The sequence below is a fragment of the Microtus oregoni genome, unplaced genomic scaffold, assembly GCF_018167655.1.
Source record: "Microtus oregoni isolate MIOR12 unplaced genomic scaffold, Mior012 000006F_ref0000085, whole genome shotgun sequence".
Lineage (NCBI taxonomy): Eukaryota > Metazoa > Chordata > Mammalia > Rodentia > Cricetidae > Microtus > Microtus oregoni.
In genome coordinates this window covers 19,772,859-19,796,734 of record NW_024543065.1, presented here as the reverse complement: position 1 = coordinate 19,796,734, position 23,876 = coordinate 19,772,859, and the positions used below count along the sequence as shown (strand labels likewise).

At 41.0% G+C, this 23,876-nt stretch overlaps 1 protein-coding gene across 2 annotated transcripts in view; it reads right to left on the bottom strand.

Annotated features, from left to right (window-relative positions):
* Gopc (golgi associated PDZ and coiled-coil motif containing) overlaps window positions 1–21,041 on the bottom strand; it is a 40,735-nt gene extending 19,694 nt beyond the window's left edge. For both annotated transcript variants that reach the window (XM_041653941.1, XM_041653943.1), the window contains exons 1-2: window positions 20,540–21,041; window positions 1,564–1,728 (exon numbers count right to left, since the gene is read on the bottom strand). In XM_041653941.1, coding sequence (XP_041509875.1) covers window positions 1,564–1,728; window positions 20,540–20,827 — 453 coding nt within the window. In that variant the 5' untranslated portion in view covers window positions 20,828–21,041. The remainder of the gene's footprint in view (window positions 1–1,563; window positions 1,729–20,539) is intronic.
* Between the last annotated feature and the right edge of the window lie 2,835 nt (window positions 21,042–23,876).

Below are 23,876 nucleotides of genomic sequence, written 5' to 3'. Positions count from 1 at the left end.
TTTTTAAAAATAAAATTAGTTAATACAACTGGCCCACTATTTGTTTTTCTATAGCACCTGTTAAAAGTTTAGGAATTTGAGCTGGGCAGTAGTGGCACATACCTTAAATCCCAGCACTAAGGAGGCAGAGGCAGGTGTACCTCTGTGAGTTCAAGGCCAGCCTGGTCTACAAAGTGAATTCCAGGACAGCGTAGGCTACACAGAGAAACCCTGTCTCAAAAATCCAAGCCAAACCAAACCAAATAAAACCAACCAAACAAAAAGCTTAGGAACTCTTATAATGAAAATATAGAATGTTTTTGCATGTTAATATCACATAGCTCAAATAAGAATTTATGATCTGTCTTTTAAGGTGGTTAAATGAAACACTATTAAAAGATACATAGGCCTTCAGTTTATGAGGACTTAAGGAGAATAGAGATGCTGAATTAGATTTCAACATACCAGTACTTGAAGCCAGTTAAATCTTATCAAGGGACACTAAGTAAAACTTAGTATGCTCTGCACTCAGGACACCAACAGCACTGTTTCATGGCCTGTCTCTCCCAAGCTTTACCTTTCTTACTGCCGTCTTCATATATTTAGCCAAATGTCTGGCAGATGGAATGCACTCAATACATGGGCTAAATTGAAACAAGCTTTACAGTTTTGTTTTCTGCTTACATAGCCTGTTGTGATTAAGAGCGTTATGGCTAATTAGAGTGAACTCACAGAGAAACAATATATAGACATGACACAATGTTCAGTAGCAGAAGAAAAGCTTACACTCTACTGAGAGCTAAGAACCTTGTTGGTATTTAATTACACTGGTCCCTTCTCTGTACTCAACAGCACTCTGACTTTACCAAGACACCAGACTAACATACAGCTAGGGCTAAGTGAATGAGGCACTGGCAAAAATTACTGAGGAAACTTAACGAGTGTTCTCTGTAAAGGCTAACATAGTTAAGAATTTTTCTGTCCCTCTTTAGACTCTTCCTTGTTCCTGCATAGACACAGACATGAGGAAATTCCAAGGCTGGAACTCATCTGCTAAAAACTGTAGAACAACCGAACAAGAACCTCAACCCCTAGTGTGTGTGTGTGTGTGTGTGTGTGTGTGTGTGTGTGTATGTGTGTGTGTGTGTGTGTATGTGTGTGTGTGTGTGTGTGCGCGCGCGTGCGTGTGTGTGTGTGTGTGTGTGTGTAGTGGCTGCATCAGTTCTGGGATGCCTGCCTCGGGGTTAACTGAGGAAAAAAAAGCTAACATACTGTACAAGAACAAGCTCAATGCTACTTGGGATTTTTGCTACAGCAGCTGAATTTAACCCTGACAGACAGCAGACCAAAAACTTGTTTATGCTATATCATAACTACCCTTTAAATATACAAACATTTTAAAACAGAGCATTTTCCATTCTTTCAGGTAGCTATTGACATGAACACAGATGCTACTGATGAATATGATGATTGTAAACTTTCTATTGCCTGAATTCTCACAATGGACATGACATTTCATAACTGTGACTTTGCTATAAATCTCTGCACCTTCCAAAACACAAGTGTACATCATGGTCCACTTACCAGTTTTGCCTTAATGGTGCCAGAGTCAAGACTCTGCCCGGTTTTGGCATGAAGCTGAAGCTGAGTGGAGTGTAACTGTAACAGCTGATCGTGCACTTCTTTTTCCAGAACAACTTTCTCTGCTTGAGTCTCTGTCAGCTCAGACCGCAGATCAACCAGTTGTGCCTTAGCAATAGGAAACAATAAAGGTGCTTAATTTTCTTTATTATTCAAGAATGACAAAAAAGATAATCCTGGAAATGAAAACATAAACACTAGCCAACTGTTAGCTGACAAGAGTGCTAGCTAGATGTTCCGTGCGTAAAATCACATGCTGCCAAGCCTTTGACCCTCAGAACTCACATGCACACACACAAATGAGAATTAAAAATTTTAAGTTCACCAGAAACCAAGTGTGAAAAACATAAGAGGCAAGAGAACACAGCCATAAGCAGTATCTCTTAGTAACATAGGCAACTTCCATTTCACACAGCTTACTCTAACAAACCTTCTTAGAGGCTTTTCATCTTTATCTTCACAGCTTTGGAAATGACAGTTCAGAGAGTATGTTATGGTGGTCATTACCATGAATAATATGTTAGTGGGGTTCTGTCTTCAACCCAGAAACTGTCAGTCTACATTAGACTTCTTCAACTTTCCCACTTGCAACGTTCATTAATTTCAATGGCTTCTGGTCCAGGTGCCTTGAACCTACTATGTAGCTGAGGGTGACTCTGAACTTCAGATCCTTCTGCCTCCACTTCCTGAGTGCTCAAATTAGATGCGTATTTCCATGTTCCATTTATGTATGGCTAGGGACCGAATTCTGGTCCTCATATATACTCAGGCAATCCCTCTACAAAATGAGCTAGACCCCCACCTCTATTTTTTAAATACACACATTGTGTGTACGACACTGTGTATATACATTTGGACATTTTCAAACAAGCATTGAGCCTATGCGTGCCCTCCACTTCTCTTGTTTCCCCAGCTTGTTTCCCTTTCTTACAACCTTTTCACTGGACTTTTACACAACCCCAGGTACATAGGTATAGAAAATAATTACACAAACATTTCCTAGTAATATATCATAAGTTTATTTTAAAACAATCATTATACACTCTCCCCACTTATTAAAGACTAATTTTCATAATGAGGTGTGTTTACTTATTTGTACATAGTTCTTGGCTGAGGATGTGATACAATGAGACACAGGAGGTATGCCTAACCTGCAGCCCATGGGTCATATGTGGCTGAGGACAGCTATGAATGCAGCCCAATACAATATGGTAAGCATAATTAAAAGCTAAGAATTTTTTTGCAACTTGATTACACGGTTCTCAATTGTGAGCTTCACAGATGACCACATATCACAAGGCTGGCCAAACTTTAGGTAGAGCACCTTCAACATTTTTCAGAGCTGACCAATATTCTCATTTGATAACTGGTTCTACATGCAGAAATATGCTTAGGGTTATTTCAGAAATTGTGGGAAAGTCTTTCCTAATCCCAAGCCAAAATTCATTTAACAATAAAAAATTAGTAATTAAAAATACTTACTATTATTTATGTGTGTCTGTATGTGTACATGCCACACATGTGCAAGTTCTGGATGAAGTCAGAAGGTATAGAGTTCCTGGAGTTGGAGTTACAGATGTGAGTTACCTGACTTGGGTCATCTGAAAGAGCAGCAAGTGCTCTTAACCACTAGACATCTCTCCAACCTCCAAAATATGTATTTATTCATTTATTTGTATGTGTACATGTCAGTGTGTGAGCACTGCAACATGTGTGTGGAGGTCAGAGGATAACCGTGGGTGTTGGTCCTTACCTTCCACCTGGAGGGAGAGTCCCTCTTGCTTGCTGCTGCCCTGCATATTCCAGGTTATCTACCCTTGAGCTTTTAGGGAATTCTCTTGTCCTTGCCTCACATCATGTGCCATATACACACATCACCAATTTGACACTGGTTCAAGGGATCTAAACCCAACTTGTAAGGCTTGCAACAGCAAGTGCCTCTTATCGGCTGAGCCATCTCCTTGGCTCAACTATTCTATCCCTTTTTATTCTACTCTACTCTATTTATTTATTTATTTTGAGACAAAGTTGTCTGTGTAGTCCTCGCTGTCCTGAACTCACTACGCAAACTCACAGATCCACCTGCCTCTGCCTCCCTAGTGCTGGGATTAAAGGCGTGTGCCACCACTGCCCAGGTTTTCTGTTTTGTTCTCTAAAGAAACTAAAATCAGAAACTCAAATACCAATTTTTGAGATCTAGTATTCTCACACAATATAATCCAAGCATATGTGAATTTGAGCTTTATATGCTGAAGAATAATGGGAAAACATTAGGTCTTTGTTTTCTTTAAGCCGTACATATCTACCTGAAAGAGCAGAAAACTATGTATGCTGTAAGAGCACTGTCATGCATGGCCTGCATCTGAGCCAAGGTGCTTCAGGCATGTTCCTCAGCCCTGTGTGGTGCAACATGGGTAACGGCTGCCAGAACACCTTGGGTTCACTATGTGTTTGATTTTGAATTCATTTTTGGTTGCTGCACGTTCAGAGGTCTTTTACTGTTCTCCAATATTTTGGGACCCTCACATTCAGTTATAAGAGCTCATATAGGAGCCCAAATCTCAATTTATGGAGCTGCTTTTTTCTTTTTTTTTTGTCAGAAAACTTCCCTTTGCGCTGTGTAGCAATTATTTTAGGTGCCAAAGTGCCAAGTGCTGAGATCATAGTGAACTTAAGTGGCAGAGTTAACTGTAAGTTTTCATTTCCAGCAGAGAAGCCTTGCACAAGGCCCTCATATTTCCACTTCTGCAGAGCTGACAACATTGTTTCACTGTTGTGTACTGCACATGGCCCTCATGTTTGCTCTTCCCAACTAGCCAGCACCTGCACCTTTCCTATTCAATTCAAAAGAATTTTAAAATTTAATTTTTAACTTAAAAATTAAAAGGTCAGAGAACTATACTGTCATAGAAAAAAATGTAGGTACTTCAAAGAGAGTTAACTCAGCTTTGAGGAAGGTCAATTTAGGGTAGCAGCACTGTTGTGGCTTTCTAAATGATCTGCTACCATGGCGATGCTATAAATGGAAATAAAGGATTTTATAATGTTAAAAACAGCATCTGCAATACATTTAAAAATATGGTAAAAAAACAGAACAAAACAAACACCTTTCCAAAGTGCAGCCGCTGATCAGTTACATTAGGATTAACAGGAGCTGGGTGGTGGTGGTGCACACCTTTAATCCCAGTACTTGGGAGCAGAGGCAGACGGATCTCTGTGATTTCTAGGCCAGTCTGGTCTACAGAGTGAATTCCAGGACTTGCTCCAAAGCTACAGAGAAACCCTGTCTTAAAAAACAAACAAAACAAAACAAAAAAAAGGATTAACAGCTAGTGGGGGAGGGGGACAGCCAGGGCTTAACTAGCGGATCTCTGCATAAATCACAATATGAAGAACACCAGAAGTGCAAAGTTGAGACTTGTACTGGGACTAGGAGCAGAGATGTAATATCCCAACACAGCTACATGAAGAGAGTGCAGGGACTGGGACTTGGGAAGTTACTAGTCAAGGATGGTCTGAGAGGGAAAGGAAAAAAATGTGTTGTGGTAAAAATACTGCCACATGAGACACTTATTGTTAACTGCTAACTAGACAGAATCAGAATTACCTGGGAGATGGGCCTTTGGGGGGGTATTTTGATTATGTTCATTCATGTTGGAGGACCCATCTTAACTGTATGTGGAAACATCCTCTGAGTAGAGAATCCTACACAGCATAAAATGCAGAAGGCAAGCAAAAAAAACCACTGCACACTAGCATTTCTTGTCTCTGCTCCTTGACTGTGGATGCAATGTGACCTGCTGTCTCAAGCTCCTGCTGCTATGATTTCCCCACAATGATGGACTGTAACGTGAGCTGTGACACAGAAGAGACCCTTTCTTCCTTAAGTTGCTTCTGCCAGGGAATAGACGTTTCATTTTTATTTCATTATTAGTACTATCAGGGGGTATGGGCATGAGGAGGTCAAAAGACAACTTTGCCCAGTCAGGTCTCTTCTTCCACTCTGACATGAGTTCTGGAACAGAACAAAGCTAGTTCTTTGGGCTTGTGTGTCAGATGCCTTTACCCGAGGGTTTTTGTTGCTACTGCTTTTAGACTAGGACTACATGAAGACTAGGGTGGTCATGGATTCACAGAGATGCCCCTGTCCCTGCCTCCCAAGTGCTGAGATTACAGGGCTGTGTCACCATGAGTGGCTCCTGGCAGACCATTTAATCACAGCAGTAGAAAAGAAACCAAGACACCGCTTCTTTCTTTGCCTTCACTGATGCCTCCATAAACTAGGCCTTCTTGTTTTTGAATGCTCTCAAGTCCCTTACAGAAATGGAAAATATTTATATATAACCTATGTGCTCTACGAACCTCAAATCGCCTGTAGATTACTTATAAAAATGCTATGGAAATAAGTGTCATAGTATTATTTTTTTCATTTAAATAAATACTTTTCTCTTAAAAACTGCAAATAGACAAAGGATCACACACCAAAATTAAGTAGATTCAAAGTCTATACAACTTAATGAACTTAAGAACTGTTAGAATTGGCATTAGGATGAAGTTGTAAAGGTTACTGTTACAGTGTATCATTCAGGAAATAAAGGTGAGTAGATAAAATTGCTTTTATCTAAATCTGACCTGTGGGTTTCCCTTTTTCTTCGAGGTCTGTTGGCCACCAGTCCACATGGACAAAGGAGCAGAAGGTGATAAGAGTTTTGTACAGCCTGTACAAAGGCAGAAATAGCCTTCTGGGAGAAGCTCTGGTAGGTAGCTCAGCTTTATTCCAGAATATAGGGCAAATGTAGGTTTGGGAACAGTAGCTGGGGAATCACCTAATTTGCAAAATCAGGCATCCAGGTCTAGAGATATTCTCCAAATAAGCTCAGGCAGAGAGCTGCCAAGCCATGGAAGACTGCAACATGTTACCAGCAGAGCCTCCCAACATTGACCATGGTTTCTTGACTGTCCAGATAGAGAACTGTGTTCAAGCTCAGGAGAAAAGGCCCAGCACCTAAATTTAACTATATCCTAAAAGGACAAGAAAAATGGGGCTATGAACAGGTTATCAATTTGCATGTGGTCTATTATATACGTTCAATTAAATGAAGTAATTTTCTTTTAGGTTGCTCAACATAAAAATATTGGGGTTGGAGAGATGGCTAAGTGGTTAAGAGCACTGGCAGCTCTTCCAGAAGACCCAGGTTCAATTCCCATCACCCACATGGTGACTCACAACTGTCTGTAAATCCAGTTTAGTTCCAGGGAATCAGACGCTCTGCTGGCCTTCACCGATGCCAGGTATGCATGGTTCACAAACAGACAAGCAGAAAAAAAGTCATACACATTAAAAAAGAAAGAGAAGAAGAAGAAGGAGAAGGAGGAGAAGGAGAAGGAGAAGAAGGAGAAGGAGAAGAAGGAGAAGGCGGTATCAAAATCTTGGGAATAAGACTGTTTCAAATTTATTCTAAATTCCGTAATATATAGTAAACCCCTTCTTGCTTAAAATGTAAGCATTCTGTCAAAGAAAACTTAGTCGCAGATAAACTTTCAGTAGTGATTTATTAAAGTGTCTTCATACTATTGAATGGTCACTTTACAGCATGGTAGAGTTCTAGAAAGGGACCCACAAGAACAGACTATGATGACTATGATTATGACAATACTTAGGCAATGCAATTAAAGCTGCATTTTCTAAGACTACCTAGGTGGTCAGTGGCCAAGTCGCATTCCTGCATCCAATTCTGGTGTCCAGGGCAGCACTGTGAAGTATTGCTATCCCGCAGGAGCCAGAGGAAATTGTGCTTCCATCACGACAGTATATGGTTAGTGCCCTGACAAGCCACACTCCCACAAAGCAAGCACCTACCCACCATATGGCAGGCATGTGCCTGAGCTCTACTTATCATACTTAACTTTTTTTTTATAGCTAAGGAAATGGAAATCAGGATTTAAACAGCTCATTCAAGACACACAGCCAAACAAGACCTGAAGCTAGTTTAACAATAAAAAAAAGCTTGAGGATCTTTTACCTCGTTGTTGTACACCATATCCTTTTCCCCTCTCAAATAAACATGAAGCTTTTGGGGTTTTTTGAGACAGGGTTTCTCTGTGTAACCCTGTCTGTCCTGAAACTCACACTGTAAACCAGGCTGGCCTCAAACACAGAGTTCTGCCTGTCCCTGTCTCCTGAGTGTTGTTGGGATTAAAGGTATATGCCCCCACAGCCTGGCATAATATGAAGCCTTTTATTCAGAACAATTTCATTAAAGATGTTTACAAGCGAAGCAGCACACTCTAAGTTTTCCTTGCTTGTCGTTACTTTTTTATTCAAAGTGGACTGCTTTAACTGTGTGTATGTGGTTGTGTGTTATTTGGGTGCTAAGGGTTTGTCTGAGGATTCTGTGCATGGATACAGAGTATTTAATCAAGCCCATTCCCAATCCCCTCTATTTGTTTGTTCCTTTCTTTCATCCTATTATTTATTTTTTAATTCACTGAATCTACCCAGCACTGCCAGTATGCACCTGTATGCAGGGCCATGCCTGGGGAGCATAGGTTGTAGCTGCTCAGGCTCAACTCCTGACCTAAAGGAACTTTCACTTTCTGAGAAGCTATCACTTGCCAACAGCTGCTCAGTTAGTCTGTAACTTTTATTCTGAACAAACAGTAAACTAGGGAACCACACAGCCAAGTCTTTTTTAGTACTGTTCACATGGATCAAGGAGCCCTTTCTAGGATGCCTGCACATCTCTGGAGGTGGAGGGAAGGAAGAAAGAGGAAGGAAGTCAGGAAGGGAAGGAAAAAGAGGGTGTGAGTAAATAAAAGCTTATTTTCCATAAGGCAACAGGGATCACTGAATTTTTTGGGTTTAGGGTAACCATTTAAGAACAAACACGAAAAAAAAATTCCAAACCCAGCTGATTTTAACCTTCAACCTTGATTAATACCCAAAAGGTGTTTTTAAAGAAAAAGAACACTGGTTTTTAGTGGTGGCATATGCATTGAATCTCAGCACTCTGGAGACAGAGACAGGCAAGTTTGAGGCCAACATGGTCTACACAGGGAGCTCCAGGAAAGCCAAAGCTACACAGTGGGGTCCTGCCTCAAAAGCAAAACAAAACAACAAATTAATTTCTTTGGTAGACATCTTTGCATTTTCTTACATCTGACCTGGAAGGTTCATTTACAGAGACATCCGCTAGAACCCAGCAAGGGTCAATAAATCAATGGGGGGGGGGGGGGCGCGACTCTTAAGACAGGGTCACAAGATCAGGAGTGAGGAGACAGCTCAAGGCCAGTGTCACCAGGCTTCACTCCTGTTTCACTGCTCGCACTCACATCTCTAACCCACTTGGAATTGATCTGTAATTTTCTTTTTCTTGCATGTGGTTAGAAAAACAAGCCTAACATCTCCAATGTGTGGATTTCCCCTACCCCGTACCATTTACTGAAGTCTGTCCTTTACTTGCTATGTATTCTTGCCAGCTTTTTCAAGGGTCGGTTCACTCTAAATTTGAATGGATCGTCTCTGGGCTGTCTATTTCTGCATCATTACACTGCTGTTTTGGGGATTACAGTTTGGTGGTTTATTTCCCTTTTTGTTTTCACAACTGCTTAGGCTAGTCAGGCTTTTTTTGGGATTCTATACAAACTTTAGAGTTTGGCTTTCGTGTGCGACAAATGTCATTGGTATTTTGATAGGATTAAATCTGTAGATTTCTTTGTGTAGTATGGATGGCCTAACAATATTCTTTCAACACTAAACATGAGGTATTTGTCCATTTTTTGAGCCTTATTAAATTTGGTTTTCTGATTTTTTATTGGTATAAAACCTTAAAAGCACAGTGTGGTCCTCATATATGGGATGTTTGTCTCCAGTTGTTGGACCCATTTGAGAAGGATTAAAAGGTGTGGCCTTGTTAGAGAAAGTATGCCTCTGGCTTTGAGGTTTCCAGCCTACACCACTCACAGTTCGCTCTCTGTGCCTAGTGCTTATGAATCGGATGTAAACTCCTGACTATTGTGTCAGTTTCATTGTCTGCCTGCTGCCACCATGCTCCTGCTGCCATGATGGTCACGAACACTAAACCTCTGGAACTACAAACCCAAAAACATTTTCTTCTTTAACTTGCCTTGGCTATGGTGCTTCTTCACAACAACAGAAAAGTAATTAAGACACATGGTAGCAAAAGCAGAAATAGACAAAGGAACTATAACACACTAGAAACAGCCAAACAATCCAACAACTTGAGATGCAACTTACAGCATGGAAGAATGTATGTGCAAACTATACATCTGATAGGGAGATAATATTCAACTTACAGCATGGAAGAATGTATTTGCAAACTATACATCTGATAGGGAGATAATATTCAACTTATAGCATGGAAGAATGTATGTGCAAACTATACATCTGATAGGGAGATAATATTCAAAGTGCACAAGGTACTAGGCCCACTCCACAACAAACAACCAAATACCGCACTTAAAATGGACAAGACACCTGAGTAAACATTTCTAAAATATTCAGAAACAGCTACATTAAAAAAAAATAGTTTAACAGCAGGGATCACTAGTGAACTAATAAAATCAAATCTACAACAAAATATCACCCCTCCCATGAATTAAAATGGCGATTATCAATGGAAATAAGTCGAGAAAAACACTAGCAAGAATATGGAGAGGGGAAAAAACCCAAAAGAAACCCAAATAGTATAGCCATCACTGAGGACAGTACGGTGTTTTTTTCAAACACATACATACAAAAGCAAAACCAAAAAGATACAACTATCTGCAAGCTCACAATTTTGGTATATCCAAAGGAAATGAAATCAGTGCATAAAAAAAAACACACACACACACACACACACACACACACACACACACACAGTGCGCCACAGCCATGTGGCAATACAGATTAACAGAGATGGGTTAAATTAAGATGTAAGAGCTAGTCAATAAGAAGCTAGAGCTAATAGGCCAAGCAGCGATTTAATTAATACAGTTTCTGTGTGGTTATTTTAGGGCTGAGCAGCCAGGAACAATCAAACAATCGGTCCTCCTACAACACATTGGGGTTTTACTGCACAGCTAGATGCCTGAGTTAAAAATAATGTGTATATTTCAAAATAACTGCAACAGTAGTTTTTACATATTCTTACCATAAAGAAATAATAAATGTATCAAAAATAGCGCTTATAAGTATAATAATTACATGTCAATCATAAATTACATTTAAAATTTTTAAATATACTGCAAAGTATATTTGTAAAATATGTACTTCCAGAAATGGAGGGAGATACAGAGAGGCATTTTACCTACAGAGAGCTACAAGATAACCATCGGTGTTCACTGAAGGAGTCATTGCTGTTCCACTTCCCATCTTACTCTTCTAAACTGTTCTATCAAGTCAGTTCCTGGGGCTAGAGAGATGGCTCAGTGGTTAAGAGTGCTGCTTTTGTAGACGACCGGGTTCCCAGCATTCATATAGAGGCACACAACTGTCTGTAACTCTAGTTCCAGGGGCTTGGACCCTCTTTTCTGGCCTCTGTGGGCAACAGGCACATGTGGTGCCCACACAGGCAAAACAGTCATTCATAAAAAATAATTTTTTCTTATATTTTTGAGATTTATAATGTAATTATATCACTTGTCCCTTTGCTTTCCTCCATTCAAATCGTCTGGTATATCCTTTCTTACTCACTTTATAATTTATGGCCTCTTTCCTCATTAACTGTTGTTATATGTATACATATATATTTACATACATATTTTCTAAATAAAACCTGTATAATTTTACTTGTATGTATGTTTTCAGGGCTGACCACTTGGTATTAGATAACCAGTTGGTAAATTTTTTTTAAAGACAATTCCTTGCTGATATTATTTCCCCCCCTCCCCCCTCCGCCAATATAATTCTTAACCAGTGGGTCCACCCTTTGTAGCACGTCTAGAATTCCCTGGAGCTCACTAGCTGACCAGCCAACCTAGCTGTGCACCGGGTTCAGTGAGAGGTCCTGTCTCAGAAAACAAAGTGGAGAGCAACTAAGAAAGCCAGTGCTGACCTCTGGCCCCCATGTGCATACACACCTGTGCACATGTGCGCACACACGCATATACTACACACACAAACTTACTACAACTTACTGTCAGTTAATGCTCAGCTACAAATTATTAAGAAAACCTTTATATATCATCTGCTTCTCCAACTAAAAATGCCCAGCCACCTTATCTGTTAGCACTGTCTCCCACCCTGAGTAATAAACTTTTAAAAGGATGTGCCATGATGATCCTTACACAAAGGACTGTAAACCAGCTGACAGCAGGCCTTTTTGCTTGTGGCAAGAGTCAAGGAAACAATGCAGCTAGCAAGGTGCTCTTTTCTATTCTTCTTATTCAAATGATCAGTTAATTTAGTTTGCTCTTTATGTAAGGAATCTTCCTCTATTTTCTCTTTTCTCCTTATGCTCAAGGTGTTGTTTTTTCCTACTCTTCAAAATTACAGGAAACCAATGAAGCCCATTCTAAATTACAAGGCTCATCCTATACACTGAAAACACATTCACAGGTCAAAAAATTTCTCAAAGTAGGAAATAATACCCTGCTATTTCAAGTCAGCCTTCAAACAGTGTGCTCATGTAGCTTAGGAAAGTTTCCCAAGAAAATGTTATCTAGTCAATACAAGTCTTTTTCTATCCAATCATAAAGACCACTAATTTCATTAGTTACTACGTCATCCCAAAATGGTCTGCAGTCTAGACATGAAAATATATTTTTATTCATCATTTTCCACAACATCACACATTCACAGAATTCCAATGACATACCTAACACCCGGCTGGGATCTGAAGACAGATAGACAGACAGACAGACAGACAGACAGACACACACACACACACACACACACACACACACACAAACACAAATGAAACAAGGGTGCATCTTGCCCTGGCAAAAGTTACAGAGGCCTGGTGCACAGTGTGAACCTAAAAGAATGGAATATATGCTAATTAGTGCCAGGCATTATTTTAAAAAATAAAAGTCTCAGAATCTTCTGAGAGGCATTTTTGATTATCTTAAAAAAAAAATGTATAAGAAGTAAGGTAACAGGCTGGAGGGATGGCCCAGTGGTTAAGAGTACTGGTTGCTCTTCCAGAGATCCTGAGCTCAATTCCCAGCACCCACATGGTGGCTCACAAACATCTATAATGAGATCTGGTGCTCTCTTCTGGTGTGCAGGCATACAAGTACTACATACACAGTGCATACATAGAGGCAGGCATACATACATTGTATACATAATAAATGAATAAACATTAAAAAAACTTGGGGGGAAAAAGGAGGTAAGGTAAGAATGCATAAGGTCAATTTTATATATTACTATTTATAAATATTACACATATATTACATGCAATTAAAAACTATGTAAAAGAAATTTTACATAAAAGACTCAGAAGAGGTACATAACTATTCTTCTGTCTGCAGTTTCAGCCATTACTAAAGCATGAGGTTTCCTCACAAGGCCCATGGGACAGTTTCACGGTGCAGGCCACTTTCATGATAATAAAATATTACTTGCTTCTCCTAGGCTGATGTCTGTACTAGCACTGCAAAAGCTCTGGTAAGTAAAGTGCTGACCTATGTGCACAGGACCATGAAGGCGCACAGTTCTGCACCACTAGTTCCTATTCTCTTCACTGCAGGCACTCAGCTTTAACATAATGCTCTTTATGAATAAAAAAATCACTAATTTCTTACACATTTCACTCTTTGAATACAAGTCTTTCTAACCTTTTATGTGATACAATGGAAACAAAGCATTTCTACTGTAAAGTAACCCCAGCACCAAGAGGCTAAGCCAGGAAGATCAAGAATTAAAGGACAGCCTGAACTGCACAGTGAGACCTGTCTCAAAGACAAAATATAGAAAAGGGAGAAACCCCAGTTAATAATAAATTAAAATGCGGCAGGTCCATCCCTGCAAGTGCCTATGACAGTGCTTGTTACTACAGAGCAAACTCAAGTGAGAACTGGAGTCCCGGAGCCTGAAATCCCTATCATCAGCTTGGCGACACCCCGAATCTAAGGATTTTCTTTTTCTTATTTTAATTAAACTATATAATTTTCTCTGCTACCCTCCCTTCCTCCCCTTCTTTCTTCTCCTGTGACCTCCACACTCCCAATTTATTCAGATCTGTCTTTTTCTCCTTCCTATGTAGATCCATGTATGTGTCTCTCTTAGGGTCCTCTTGGTTGTCTAGGTCTAAGGATTTTCTTGATGACATGGGAAACACTAACAAATGTAATACTAAAATATTCTATATGATGTATCAAAAACTGGAGGCCCTAAAATAATATCAGTAAACCATTTTACAAATGATCCATGTATTATATTACAAAATCATCCCTGAGTAGAGCCACTCAACCTACTAGACAGACCAATATGACTAATGTAACAGTGGGGGAGGGTCAGGAGGGTCAGGTGGCAAAGATGTAGGAGACAGAGGAAAGAAGTACAAAGATCAACATGTATGAAAATGTCAGAATAAAACTCATTATTTTGTACGCTAAAAACAAAACAATTTAAAACCAAACCCATTATATGAATAGTTCACTTTATTGCTTTTTGACTCTACGTTACAATCAACCTTTAAGAAACACTCTCATCTGGAGGCAGAGATGGGTGGGTCTCTGAGTTTGAGGCCAGCCTGGTCTACAGAGTGAGTTCCAGAACAGCTAGGAAAACACTGAGAAACCCCGTCTTACCAAACCAAAACCAAAAATAAAACATAACAAAGACCCTAATCTCATGTCTATAGCAATAGACCCTTAATACACCAAATCTTGTCTGATCTTGGAAGATATTATCTCTTGTCACGGCTTTAAAAAAAATGTTTTGTTACAGTCTCACTCCTGGGTGGCCAGGAACTCAGAGGGATCTACCTGCTTCTACCGCCTGAGTTTTGTCTACTATTACTGTCAGAGAATATCAACAATTATGTGGAGGGGCTGTCAAAAGACTCCTTCCTAACAAACTCCAGATCTCTGTCAGGTCATATTTTTTTTCCTACTAACAAAAAGCGATCACAATAAAACTGAATACAAAAGCAGATGCAAGAATCCAACCATTACCCATTAAGCCAGATGTTAAAAGTTTTGAAAAATATAGAAAACACTGTTATTCTGCTCATTGATTTTATTTGGTTTGGGAAAAGCTATTTTAAATTAAAAATGATATTAACATTAACATGATGGTGGTATGCCTGCTAGAATACTTGGAGGCCTCAAGGCAGGAGAACCCCAAGGGGCCAGCAGAGACTACATTTTGAAACCTATTTACTGTCCATCCCCATCCAAATTAATAAATATTAATACTTACAACTTTCTTAGTTTCAACTTCTAAAATAGTAACGATACACACACGTATCCACATAGAAATCAAGCTCTCTGGGCCCCCCTAAATTTAAGTGTCAAGGGATCCTGAAATAAAGAAGTTGAGAACACTGTCAGTGCTTTCGAAAGGCCTGTGCCTGGGTCATAAAGAGTGAGAGGAAAGAACGGCAAGAGACCCTGCTGAAGAGATATCCGGAGGTCAGGTCCTGCAGAGCCTGTCAGTCCAAATAAAGGACTTGAATTCTACTCAATTTGGAAGACACTATTTCTCTGAACATCACTGTGGTAAATATAAACTGGGAATAGAGGGACATATAAGTGACTACATATACTAACAAACACATTTCCTACAAGGAAGGAGATAAGATCGTTTCTTTCTCCGTCTTATCCAGTGTGTCTGCATTATGTCAACTCTTGTGTTTCTTTACATTGCCTCCATTTCTTCATCATTACCACTTTCATTTTAATAACTTCCTTGTCCATCTAACAAACTCCTTTGCTGCGACACCGGATGAACCTAAGTATTACTCTCATGACTGTGTCCATATACAAATGGATGAATGCCGTTGGATAAAGTCAACCACAGGGCACACAGGCTCTCATGATGCTTACGATAAGCCACCCCGACTAGGTCCACAGTACTGCCTGGCAGTTCATCTTCCCGGGCAATGGGTCTTTCCATTTACCTGTATCTACAACCTCCTCCACTCTCAAGTCCTAACTCTTACTTTCAGTCACTGACCTGAGCTCCTGTTTATGGAAAAAAAGAAACTACACAAAAACTCCAGCAAGCCCCTCACTCCATCCATTCCAGTCACTTTCACTCCTTGCTATAGAAATAATGTAAAGTTACATACTGTACTAGTTCTTGGTATCTCATCTGGACCCAGCACTTTAACAATATTATTCTTCTATTTCCCATCATGCTCGGTCTTAAAGAACATGATTCTTGCTAGCTTATAAACATGCTCATTTGTTTTTTCATTTAAAAACACAATAAACTAACACCTTCCTTGAAGCCTCCTTTTTCTTTTCTAAGCTATTATCCACACCCACTTCTGGATGCTTTTCTTTCTTATTTTACTAATCACTTCCAAACATAAATTTGTTTATACAGAATGATTTCTTCAGCTTTGTAGGTGTGGGCCTCCTGTGTCACTTCTATAACAAAAAAAACATAAAAATAAGTGTATCTGTGAAAATTAAATGAATATGCATATGAAAAAAATCCAAAACCAAAAACCTTAGGACAGGGCCTAATCCATAGTAACTAGTAAGGTTAACAATATGTCATTATTGCTAATAATATCGCCCATCTATCTGTTCAGGGAGAGAGCTGCACAACAGTGGCACAATAGAGAGTCATCCTGAACCCCTTCATTTTTCCCTCACTTTAATCCATCTCTAGAGTCTGTTGACTTTTACCTTTAAAGTTTCTCTTGTTCTGAATACTTTCTGCTACCTAAAATAATAAAAATTTCCTTATTTTATGCTATTATAATGTCACAAGGATAATTTGAAGCTCCTGGGTAGGTTTTTGCATTCACTCTTATTTTCCCAAACTTTCTGCATATCATACCAGGATAGCCTATTCTAATCTCATACCCGAGACACTCATCTAGGTTAAAATGCTTGCTCCTGTTGTAATAAAGCCCGAGTCTATGGCACAAATTATGAAACAAGGCAAGCTTAGTCCTAACCTACCAATACAAACTGGTCTGGCACGTCATTTCTTGTATGCCTTCGACTCTTTTCCATATTTGCAAATGCACCACGAGCTCTTACCCATCACTGTACTTTTCACTTCCTAGCTTCTCTACTTTACATAATGTGGGACAATATTTCTCTATCTCTTAGCTTAATTTTTAGTCATCCATTATGTCTTAGGTTAACAGTAATTTTTTCAGGGAGACAGAGGTAGGGGATCAGAGATTCAAGGTCATCCTTGGATATAATTATGAGGTTGAGGCTGCCATGAATTCAAGAGATCCTATTTCAGAAATAAAAAAAAGGAGCTGGGGAGATGGTTCAGTTGATAAAGATAAAGCGCACGAATGTGGATTGGAGTTCAGATGCCCTGGAGCCAGGTAAAAAGTCAGGTATGGAAGGACGCCTGCAACCCCAGGACTGGGAAGTAGAGACAGGGCATCCCAGGGGCTGCTGGCCAGTCCAGTTTAGCCTAATTGGCAAACTCCAGGTTCAGTGAGAGACCCTTCTCAAAACACGAGGAAGATACCTGATGTTGAGCTCTGTCCTTTTTACACACACACATACACACACTACACAAACAAAAGAGAACAAACTTAAAGCTGCATGAAGACAAGCATATCACCAGCTTAATGTCAACCCAACTTATGACCGAGGCTTAACACTTCTCTACCAATGATCTGAAAACAAACCACTTTAAAGAGACACTAACTAGCCAGGCGATGGTGGCGCACGCCTTTAATCCCAGCACTCGGGAGGCAGAGGCAGGCGGATCTCTGGGAGTTCGAGACCAGCCTGGTCTACAGAGCTAGTGCCAGGACAGGCTCCAAAGCCACAGAGAAACCCTGTCTCGGGGAAAAAAAAAAAAAAAAAAAAGAGACACTAACTAGTTCAGCTCTGTGGAAGAAAGACATGTTATAGAAGGTATATTTTTTGATTTTGAAAGAGGTATATTTTTTGATTTTGAAATGAAGCCCTGGATGTGTAGCTGAGGGTTTCCTTGGTCCTCCTCCCTCCATCTTCACAGCGCTAGGATTATAGACAAGGGCCACCATGACCAGCCTAGGTGTACTGTTTTGCTGTTATTTTTTGAAAGAACAAGCAGAACACACACCCCAAAACAGAGGTGAATTATTTTAAGGCATTGGTTCATAGCCTTTGTTCCTCTATTGTCATTGCTACTGATATTATATTGGTGACTCTAGCTGGGCTTTAACCAAGTGATCCACCACAGCAGGAATTCTCGGGCAGGTAGACAGTTTGAGATTTTTAATTTGAAATGGCACAACCTCAAAACAGTCTGATTTTTTTCAATAGCCAACCCTCTATATACAATACTTGCCAAATATAACTTACAACAAAAAGCTATATGGATGATATTTATAGTTAATTTAAGAGAAAACCCATGATTTTTTTTTCAGTAAAATTGTTTTCCTAACCACTAGATTAATCTTAAGTGTAAGTATTTCCTAAAAACACAAGGAATGGGTAAAAGTGGCAATTTGGAAGGATACAGAAGACCAATTTATGTGAGTTGTTTGTTTGTTTTGAGATGGTTTCATGTAATCCCGGCTAGCCTTAAACTTCAGATCCTACTGCCTCCACCATCTAAGTACTGGGATTACAGATATAAATTACCCACATTAGAGTTACATGTGTCCTGAGAAAATAATTATTTTATTATAAGATGGGTTAATATTAATCTCTAAAACCACTAAACTTGGTACACATTTGTTACATGGGCAGTAAGCAGCTTCAAATATTACTTCAACATCCATATAGAATAGTTCAAAGAACAAGCTCATCTGTTTACAAGGACATAATTAAAACAGAGTAGGAAAGCATCAAATTCTCTTCTAAGTTTTCCATACTGACAGTAGATTGTCAACAGTTTATACAGCATCCCCTGAAATTCTATGTGTGATACTCTGAAGCAGCACACAACTATTTCTAAACTACACAAGATGTTTTCTGTGCAAGAAAAACACAGATGAATCATGTATAGTTGCAAATACATATAAACAACAAAAATCAAATTATCTCCCTCACCAATTTCTAATATCTCTGAATCAAGAGTTGCATATGCCCTGAAAAACACACTCACATTGTGCTACGCTAGCATTTCTTCCTCCCTTCGTTCTTTCTTTTTTCCAAGATAGAGTTTCTCTGTGTAGTAGAGGCTATCCTGGAACTTGCTTTGTAGACCAGGCTGGTCTCAAACTCATAGAGACCTTCCTGCCTCTGCCTCCAGAGTACTGACTGGGATTAAAGGCATTTGCTACCACACCAGTCTGAGCATTTCTTATTTTAAGAAATGTTACTTTCTAAGATGGGACATAAACTTAGGATATGTAAGTACAATTTCTGAAAAGAAAAAAAAACCCCAAAAACAAAAATGAAAACATTATTTTACATGCATGATCTAATAGCTAGAGAAATATTCCTTTAAAGTATTTAAGAATTTTTTAAACACTGAGCACCTACTATTCATAGAAAAATTCCTTTCTTTTCTTTTTTCTTTTTCTTTTTTTTGTTTTTTTTTTTGTTTTTCGAGACAGGGTTTCTCTGTAGCTTTGGTGCCTGTCCCCGGAACTAGCTCTTTTTTTTTTTTTTTGATTTTTTGCGGCAGGGTTTCTCCGCTGGCCTCAAACTCACAGAGATCCGCCTGCCTCTGCCTCCCGAGTGCTGGGATTAAAGACATGCACCACCGCTGCTAAGTTATGCTTAATACTTTCATGTAAATACTTTCCAACCCAACCTTTTCAAAAAGGAACGACAAAGTCCTAAATATGTAAAGAGATGCTAATCTAATATTAGTGGCACCATGTTTTTCATGGTGAATATGGACAGGAAACAAATCGGGCATACACATTAATCTGGACACAATGGCCACTGTCATCATTACAGTTAGTGGTAATGAGGAGATCTTTGGAAAGCTAAGGCACAAAGAACTTCACACATCACAGACTCTCAGTTTTTTCCTCCTTAAAATGAATGAGCCATTATCTATTTAAATTGTCTATTTCCAAAGTGTCTTCCACATAATATTAATACACCATTATTTCTAAATCTTGCAATAGTGCCTTCATTTAATTTTCCACACCAAATGGTAGGTTTGGAATTTTTGTTTTGGAAGTTCCCTCACCCTTTGGTTGGAGACCAAAGCAAAAGACTGTCTTTACATACTCTAAAATGTGGGAAATATTGCAAAGCACAAACACATCCACCTCGATGTTAGTAGTTATCTGAATACTGACAGGGAGCTCTCAAGACAAATATGTCTGTAATTTAAGGACGAAGTGTGCAGTAGACCGAGAAGGAAGGTAGTAACATATATTCCATTACATTTCCCTAAGAACTTTCCCATGGACGCTGATCTGGGCTATGAGATGAAAAGAATCAGAGCTGCATCTTTCTGAAAATATATCTATCTAGATTATCATTATCAAAGCAGATCTGCACAAACTCACACGTCCAAAGAAGGGCTCAGGTAGTATTCCCCGACACAGGATCTTGGTTATGTGTGTTTAACACTCATAGGGCAGATAGTGTGATTAGCTCCTTTTTCTCCCTCAGTGAGATGCTGGGAGGTGGATGACTGAACCTGAAGACCCACTGTCGGTCTCCATCCTCTTCCCCCACCTGCCACCCGCTCCTCACTCCTTTGCTTCACACACGTATAAAACGCACTCTCAATCACATTCGAAGCTGAGAGGAGCCCCAGTAGCCAGTTTTATAGGGTCGTTGTCCTGGGGCGTTAAATGGGATCTAACGCCCTCGGACAGCCTGGGGTTGAATGCCATTGCTGCCAGCCCCCGAGACTCACCTCTAGCTTGTGGTTGATCTGGGACACGGTCTGGGCTTTGTGGCAAAGCTGTGCAAAGCAGGAGCTAAGGCTGGTCATCTTCTGCCGCCCCTCGTAAGTGATGTCTGCCTGGTCTGGATCGATCTCCCCTAGAAGCAGATCCACATCCACGAAGGCCTTGTCAAACTCCTTCTCCAGCACCTCCAGCCACCGGAACATGGACACCCCTCCAGGGGAGACCCCCACAGGGCAGGAGGCACCCCCTGGGCCGCTGCCGGCTCCCGCCGGGCATGGGCCGCCCGCCGACATGGCGCCGTCCAGGGCCTCGCCGACTGCTGCTCACCCTGGCCACCCGCCCCGCTTGAGGGGAACTGCTGGCACCGCGGCGCCCCTCGCGAGCGCACACAAGCTCCGCCGGTCCCCTCCCTTCTCTCGCGCCGCCAACGCCGGCAGCGCAGCTCCAGAGCCGCAGAGACAGCACGGCTGAAGCAGCGACGGCACCACACGGAAGGCCCGCCCGCAACCCGGCCCGCCCCCGCCGCGCATGCGTGGCAGAGCCCAGAGCCAGGGCAGCCCAGAGGGAGGAAGTGGGCGGGGCCGCTACGAGACCTTAGCCAATGAGAAGCCTCCGCCTCCGCAAACCTGTCTGGCGGCCATATTGACGACTGGCAAAACCCTGAGAAGCCGGGAAGACCCTGAGAAGGCGTCTACTTGCGAGAGGGACGGGCCGGAGGAAAGGAAGGGATCCTAGTCGCCGAGGGAACTCGCAGCCTCCAGTTCGGCTTCACAGTGGGCGGAAACCAGTCCGCAGTCATCTTGGGAAAGTTGCTGCTGGGGCGTCTAGGGGCTCTCGCGGAGGGCCGTGTGAGCATGCGCAATAGCCACGTTTTCCCTTCGACTTTCCAGTTCTTACTTAGGGCGGGGTGGGTGTGTACACTGGCTGTTCTTGGTAAACCAGACAGTGCTTTCCACGTGTAAACTGCCTGAAGCTGTCCGTGGAAGCTGCTGACCTGGTTTTGCGGAATCAATGGCCTCCTCTTGTGTGGTTGACAAGTCTGCGTTCAGGGCCTACATGCTAGCTGCCCCACCTCAGCGGTGTTGCCTAACTTGGTAACCTAGTTTCCAGAATTTACTTCACTTAGTATGAAGGTAAAGTGAAAGTGTTAACAGTGGGCACTCGGCACTCCTCTTACTACATCATGGATCATGAATTTCTAAAGCAGCCACTTGGGATTATCTTATAAACTAGGATAGCGCCCCCTTCTGTGTCATTTTTCATATATTCATAGACATTGAATACATGTCCCCGTTGAGGCACCGAGAGCTAGTTCCAGGACAGGCTCCAAAACCACAGAGAAACCCTGTCTCGAAAAACCAAAAAAAAAAAAAAATCCCATGAAACGACCCTCCCTCAAGCTGAGCTCGTAAGCTAGTGAGGCTCGCACAACTTTTCCTTCCAATCTACGGTGCATTTGGGAGCGTTTAGCAAGGGCTTTCTCTGCATCCCGCCTCCCATCTCTTCCACTTCCCCTCCTCCACCTCTGTCTAAATCAAAGAGTAGACAGTCCGGAAGGAAGGAAGCCAGACTAATTCGAGTAGGCTTGTAGGAACTGTGTCTCCCGCCTCGCCTACGGGAGTATTTGGAAACTGAGTCCAGAATCTTTCGTAAGCTGTTCTTGGGACAGATCCTTCTAATCAATTATCAATCAAAACCTGCATGGCACTCTGTGCCTCTGATTAAAGAACCTAAAAAACAACAGATTTAGTTTACACTGTGGGTACCAATACAAGACTGGTTAGCATCAAGCAATAAAGTATTTTGGCTTCAGCAAACTTAGCTATGTAAAACCTATGCAATCCTTCCCTGAGCATAAACAGAGACCATCTCATCAGGCCTTATACACTATAGTATAAAACGCCCTCTTTTAATGTCTCTTGTATTTTATTTGATTTTTATGTATATGGGTGTTTTGCCTGCTTGTATGGTACTTCCATGCACTACATGCTTGCATGGTGCCCGCCAAAGCCAGAACAGAGTACCACATCCCCAGGAACTGAAGTTACAGATGCTCTTAGCTACCATGTGAGTGCGGGGAACCAAATTCTTCTTCTGCAACTTCTTCTTCTGAACTCTCTCTCCAGCCTCCCTGCTTACCCCTTCCTCCTGCAGGTTTGTTATGTTTTCACATGCATTATTTGCAAGAACATTGAGGAAGCTCCATGCCATTTTCTCTAGTGATACTGTACCTGCATCCCCTCCTCAGGAACTTGAAATAAGTGAAAAAAAAATATATGAGAATGATAAATACTTAAAACGACAATAACAACAATAGCTTTTAATGATTAAGAATATGCTGTGGAGCCAGGCGGTGGTGGTGCACGCCTTTAATCCCAGCACTCGGGAGGCAGAGGCAGGCAGATCTCTGTGAGTTCGAGACCAGCCTGGTCTACAAGAGCTAGTGCCAGGACAGGCTCCAACGCCACAGAGAAACCCTGTCTCGAAAAACCAAAAAAAAAAAAAAAGAAAGAATATGCTGTGGGCCGGGCGGTGGTGGCGCACGCCTTTAATCCCAGCACTAGTTCGAGGCCAGCCTGGTCTACAAGAGCTAGTTCCAGGACAGGAACCAAAAAGCTACGGAGAAACCCTGTCTCGAAAATTCAAAAAAAAAAAAAAAAAAAAAAAGAATGTGCTGTGATTCAGAGTTATCTCTTTGATTCTGAAAAAGTCCTGTGGTAGGTATAATTACTCTTTTATAAATGAATTACTCTTTTATAAATGAATTATAGACAGGTTAAGCATTTTAGTAATGTCACAAAGCAGATTTCAATGTAGGTGTCTTTCTTACTAGTCTTTCCTATTAACAATAGGATACAGAAGAATAGAAACTCCATCTCATTTCGCTAGTGTGAAAATACAAATTATGCTTCTTTAAAAATATTAAATTTATTATGTGAGAGACGCTAAACTGCATTTTGTTTATGGATCAGTGTTCTTATGGGTAACAAATGTCCTAATTTTCAGAACTGTAGAACCCAGCTTCATTTCTGTCACAGCCTTTAAACCCCAACAAGTCGTACCTTGGGTGACTCAGACTTATTTTATGTCACATTGTCCCTTCTCATGATCGTGCTGTGCAGCAGTTGCCACATCCTGTGTGCACACATATTCGTAGTCAGCGATGGTTTTAAATGCTCCTGAGGTTTCCTCCTAGGACGTCTCAGCCGCCTTGACTGGGGGAGTCTGCAGTTCTGCAAGTCACACTAGAGCAGCAAAGTGGTCAAGTGCTGCCCTCTGTTGTCGGTGTGCTCTATCTGCATCTGTCGCTTTTGTTGGGATTGGTACTTGGCATTTCAGAAC